Genomic DNA, 5,819 nt, shown 5'->3' on the forward strand with positions numbered 1-5,819 from the left:
TAATTAGGTATATATACAATTTCTCTTACATGTTGCCTTCAGAGCCAGTGGCATTTGACTTGGTGCCTTCGGAGCACGATAACAATTGGGAGTGGTTCATGGAGGCGGTAGCGGGTAATAGTACTCTCCTTTGGGATTTATGACCTGGTCGAGCAAACAGCCCGCTATTTCCTCTTGAAGTGCTCGTATGCGCTCGTTTGGTAGGAGCGTCTCCTGCACCTCATTGAACTGTTAAGAAGGAGATCAATATGCATGTGTATTAGTTCTATGACTAGATATCGATAATGATGTAAAAATTATAAATAGTGTTCTGGCAAACGTACCCATAGCTGTCTATCAGATTCAGTCATTTCGGACGCCATCATGCGAATGTTCTCGTAAACATAGTATGCACACACTTCAGTCCCCGACACCTGCTTCAGGGCCTTTACGATAATAGAATTTAATCAGATAATAATTAATCAAGCATGATAATTAATGGTATCGAAACTAGAATTAAAGAGATGGTAGCTAGCTAGTACTACTTAATTAATTATACCTTGGGTGCAAAGCAATACAGCTTTTCTTTCCATGGACCTGGAACCTCTCTCCTGAACTTTGCCCAAGTCCTGCCCGCCGGCAAAGAAAATGAATAAACGAGTTGTTAAATAGCTGATATGAGGAAATGAGAACTAAAGAGGCCGACATATAGTTAATAATGACTGAAATTACCTGTAGACTATCCCCTTCAAGATTGAGTAGTCACTTTGTTTTTTGGGACATTTACATCTGTGCCCTAACTCGAACCCACTACTCAGATTTGCCCCTAATTTTGAAACATGCTCAAATTTGCCCCTCTGCCATTAAGTCACTGTACGGAAGGGCATTTCTGAGTAGTGACTTAACAGCAGAGGGGCAAATTTGAGCATGCTTTGAAATTAGGGGCAAATCTGAGTAGGTGGTTCGAGTTAGGGGCAGAAATGCAAATGGCCCTTGTTTTGTAAGTAGTGAGTCCAGTACTTCAATTGTTCCTTCGTCAACTTTAATGTCTAACAAGATCCAATGGTAAATGCATGCGCACACGTTTGCATGTCTTAATTTAGCGGGCATGTTTTTTAACATCTAGCTAGCTAGTAAGTAAAAACAGAATTTATAGTACAAGACAATGTGACTCACCAGAAGTTGTAAGGAAGTAGTATATCTTCATTGGTATTGAGGCGCTTCAAGAACTCTAGCATGTTTTTCTCTACATCGTCTTTATAAAATGTATATGTCCATATTTCTTCATTAATGGTATTTGGGTCAATGAACCCAATGCCATAGCGTCCACCTTTTGTAATTTCATATATCTTCATCCTGCATAATACCACAGAAAAGAATATAGTGAGGATAATTACAGGTAATGATCGATCAATGAGCACTGTAGCTAGTTCGAGACTTAAATTACATAAAGAAATCACTTACAGACAATAGCAACTGACAAGAGCTTTGTCGAGTGCTTCTTGATTGAATAACTAAAATAGTTCTGAATACTCAACGGTCAGAGCTAGCTTATGGAAGTAATGCTCTTTTTTGACTTTCACCATGAGGGACTCTCGATTGGAACTGTTGGTAATTTTCATGTACCATTCATGCAATTCATACATTCTCGTTGGGAGGTTCTTGACCTCCTCAGGCTTGACCAAAGGTTGGCTGCGGACATATTTCGGTTTTATGTCCTCCTCTCTAATCGGAGACATGGGCTTAATCTCGAGAAGTTGTCCAACAGTGATACCGAGCATTTTAGCCAGCCTTCTATGCTCGTCGGTTATAACCAGCTGACCGGCGTCGGTACTCTCATGTTTGGTACAAGAAGCGGGGGATCAATTGCGCTGCCTGTTCTCCCGCTCGTCCTCCTCCCTGACACGGCGACACACCACCTCCGGCTGGGCCGGCTCCCTCCGCACCGAACGTGGCCCACGGGAACGCCACCAAAGGAGCTCAGGGTCGACGGCGTGACCTGGGGGCGGGTTCCTCACCAAGCGGCGAGCCCCTGAAGGTAGCACCTCCCAGTGCCAGCCCGGCGGAGTCCAATCCCGGACATGAGTCCTCTGAAGCAGGACGTCGTCGCGAACGGGTCGACGGCGAGGATGCGGGCCGGGCATCGTCGAGAACAAATACTATACGCCGCAAAAATAACATTTTTTAAATGATTGGATTGTGATTTCTTATATGCAAATTCTAAATTTCTATAACTAAAATTATAAGAAACTAAAAAAACCTCGATCATCGTCTAACAATTTGAAATTAATCTAATTCATCTAGCTAAAACTATCATTTCTAAAATTTCTAACATTTCTATATAGCTAACATTTCTATATACTATTTGACATTAATCTAATCTAATCTAATTAATTCATATAAAACCTAGTGTGTTTGTGTGTGTGCGCGCGCGGTGCACCTTTGGCGCCGGCGGGGCGGCGGCTTTGATTGGAGGGAGGAGAGGGGCCGGGGAGAGGAGCTCACAACGCGGGCGAGGTCGAGGTGACGGCGACGACGACGGCGAGGCGAGGGGACGGCGACAGGCCGGTGCGGCGACGGGGACAGCCCTTCCCTCAATTTAAATGGACCGAAGATCCATACAATTTATTTATTTGAGTTACAAAATTAATGATATGATGGTATGATGAAATGATGCAATGCAACAAACAAATAATTAACACGGTGACAATGAAATAATTGGAAGGCTTCTGGAGCGTCGGTCTCGCGTTGTCACAAAGTGCGGCGCAACATCTTGTCAACTTTCCTGATGGGGAAGATGGGATGGAGAAATAGCGGAGCTGCTTATGTATTGTGGTGTTGCTGCAGTGAATTAGTTGGTGCACGGTGGCTGTCCTTGGGCGGCATGACGGGAGGCGAAGGGGTCCGGCCAAAGAGCAATGATTAGGCGGCTGGGCGGCTGAGGCAGGTAGGCGGCGTTGAGTTGCGAAGGACGTGGATGCATGCCTGCATCGCTTAACTAATTCGATTTGAATCATTAGGATCAAAACACGTACATGACTAAGCCCCATAACAGAAAATTACCAAGCTGTCCTTGAGCGAAATCCCGAGTTGGCATATATTGACCCTCTGATCAACTTACCATAATAGGTAGTACTCCATCCATCCGAAAAAGTTTGTCCCAACCTTATTTCTCAAATGAATGTATATGGCACTAACTTAGTTTTATATACATTCATTTGAGGGACAAATTTTTTCGGACGGAAAAAGTATGAATATGATGCCCCATAAATTATCTCATAGTACATACACTGTGTTTCCCATATCTTGCCCTGTTAGCCACCCAACCAAATTAATAAAAGCTGATAGCTCCGATGCAAGCTTTTTTTCAACTCTGTTGATGGGGAAGTTTTGTCTTATTTTAGGTGCCTTCCACTTTTCACCTCTATAAATGGAGCCTGGTTAGCATCTCCTGGCAAAGCATAACATTAGCATCATCCATTAAAGATGGCACTCTCGTTCTTATCTCAACTACTAGTCCTAGCACTACCACTTCTCCTCGTCTTCCTTATCAAATGTAGGAGATCAAGCAAACCATTGCTGCCAACGGAATTGCCTATCGTTGGCATGCTCCCTAGCCTTATCGCCAACTGGAACAACCTTCATGACTACGCCGCAGCATTCTTGTCCGCCTCCGGGCACAACTTCGAGATACGCGGCCCTCCGGCCACCAGCGTGCGGTACCTCGTCACCTGCAGCCCGGCCAACGTTCGCCACATCTTCACCACCAACTTCGCCAACTACGTCAAGGGCGAGGAGCTCGCTGCGGTGCTCGGACTACTGGGCGGCACCATAGTCACCGCCGACGGCGAGTCCTGGCGCCAGCAGCGCGACACCATCCATCGTGCCCTGACTAGGCCACGGCTGCTGGCCACCCTATCCCGCTGCTGCCACGACAAGATGGCAGGGGGGCTCGTGCCGTTGCTAAGCCACATGGCAAACGCGCGGGCAGCCTTCGACATGGAGGACTTGCTTGGGAGGCTCGTGCTTGACATCACTGTGATAGCGGTGTTTGGCTGGGACCCGTGCCGCCTGGCCGCGTCGATGCCACACATGCACGTCGCCGCGGCCCTGGATACTCTCATGGAGGTGGCCATGCGCCGGCACATATTGCCTTTGTCCTGCTGGAGAACGATGAGATGGCTCAACATCGGCCAGGAGAGAAAGCTAGCAAAGGCAGAAGCAGTGTTGTACGGGTTCGTGGCGGAGAGCATTCAAAGAAAGATGGCTGGCGACGGCACGGGCACCGAGGATGACATCCTGTCCCATTACGTCGACGACCCCAACCCGGACCCGGAGTTTCTTAACCGGGGCAGGGAGCCCACTGACTTCCTGATCAGGACGTTCATCAACTTCATGGTGGCGATGCGTGACCCGATGGGGTCGGCGCTGTCGTGGCTCATCTACAACCTCGCCATGCACCCGCACACCATGCTTGCCATCCGCGAGGAGCTGGCGCCGATCGCCGCCGCACGACGTAAATCCTGCGACGGCGTTGTGGTGTTTGAGCCAGATGAGACCAAAGACCTAGTGTACCAGCGAGCGGCCATGTTCGAGTCGCTGAGGCTATACCCGATCGCGCCCATGGAGCGCAAGGAGGTCGTCGCCGACGACCTGCTGCCTAGCGGCCACAAGGTGCGGGCCGGCAGCACCATCCTGATCTCCACCTACAGCATGGGGAGATTGGAGCAGGTGTGGGGAGAGGACTGCCGGGAGTACAGGCCGGAGAGGTGGCTGTCGTCCAACGCAGACGGGAGCGGCCACACACTGCGGCATGTGCCGTCTCACGAGTTCGTAGCGTTCAACACCGGACCGAGGGCGTGCCTCGGCAAGAACATCTCCGTGGCGCTGGTGACATCCATCATCGCCACGGTGGCGTGGAACTTCGATGTGGAGGTGCTGGATAGTAACACCGTGAAGCCCAAGCTTTCGGTTATTCTGCAGATGAAGAACGGGCTCATGGCCAAAGTTAAGAGGAGATCAGAGGGCGACTGAGGGGACGCCGATCCAAATTAATTGTCACTGATTTTGTACAACTTGTACTAAATCATCAACAATTAAGTTCAATCAAAGAGAGTAACAAATAAGGAAATAAAATTTTACGGACTTGAGCATATGTGACACCTAGCAAGCTGTATATCTCCCAAACTAGCTCAGCATCTCAAACTATATGTTACCTGAGAGAAACGTTACAGAAATTTGACTCGCCCACACACACTGCACGCTGCAGACGTGGACACGCCGAGCGAGCGCTCCTTCCCCACAGCTTATTGTGCTTGATAAGCAAGTCTGTCAACCCGTGCATCCCACGTGCTATATATTATAATTATTTGCACAGTTTGCTTTAAATATGTTCAAAGGATAATGATGATTGGTATTTAGATCCGTTTTGCTAAGTTTTCTTTTTTGAGGGGTCACCACCACACTTTATTCAAGCATTAACAATGCACGGTACAAATAGGAATCCAGGGATGGTGGATAACCAAATATGCAGCCGAAACTACTCCCTTCGTCCGGAAATACTTGTCATTGAAATGGATGTATCTAGATGTATTTTAGTTCTAGATACATCCATTTTAATCCATTTTGATGACAAGTAATTCCGGACGGAGGGAGTACTTCACAAACGATGCCTGCTGGACGATTCACACACGATATGTTAATCCATTGGCTGTATTGCAGCTAGTCCGTGCGCTTCGAAGTTTGCTTCTCTTCCTTCATGTATAACTCCTGAATCAACAAAGTGCTGCAACTCCCAAGAAGGTTCCCGCCAGATGATTAACAGTAGCTATGCAGTTAGT

General features: G+C 47.7%; 1 protein-coding gene across 1 annotated transcript; it reads left to right on the forward strand.

The window, feature by feature from the left end:
• Window positions 1-3,460: 3,460 nt before the first annotated feature.
• LOC119289923 (noroxomaritidine synthase 2-like) lies at window positions 3,461-5,283 on the forward strand. Its single transcript, XM_037569093.1, has one exon. The coding sequence runs from the start codon at window positions 3,466-3,468 to the stop codon at window positions 5,011-5,013; it is 1,548 nt and encodes a 515-aa protein (XP_037424990.1). The 5' UTR covers window positions 3,461-3,465; the 3' UTR covers window positions 5,014-5,283.
• Window positions 5,284-5,819: the final 536 nt, after the last annotated feature.

Source organism: Triticum dicoccoides, chromosome 4A (genome assembly GCF_002162155.2).
Source record: "Triticum dicoccoides isolate Atlit2015 ecotype Zavitan chromosome 4A, WEW_v2.0, whole genome shotgun sequence".
NCBI classification, from domain to species: domain Eukaryota; kingdom Viridiplantae; phylum Streptophyta; class Magnoliopsida; order Poales; family Poaceae; genus Triticum; species Triticum dicoccoides.

What these genes read in the sequence shown, in the direction of transcription:
- LOC119289923 (XM_037569093.1), top strand. Translation starts at nt 3,466, where the DNA reads ATGGCACTCTCGTTCTTATCTCAACTACTAGTCCTAGCACTACCACTT.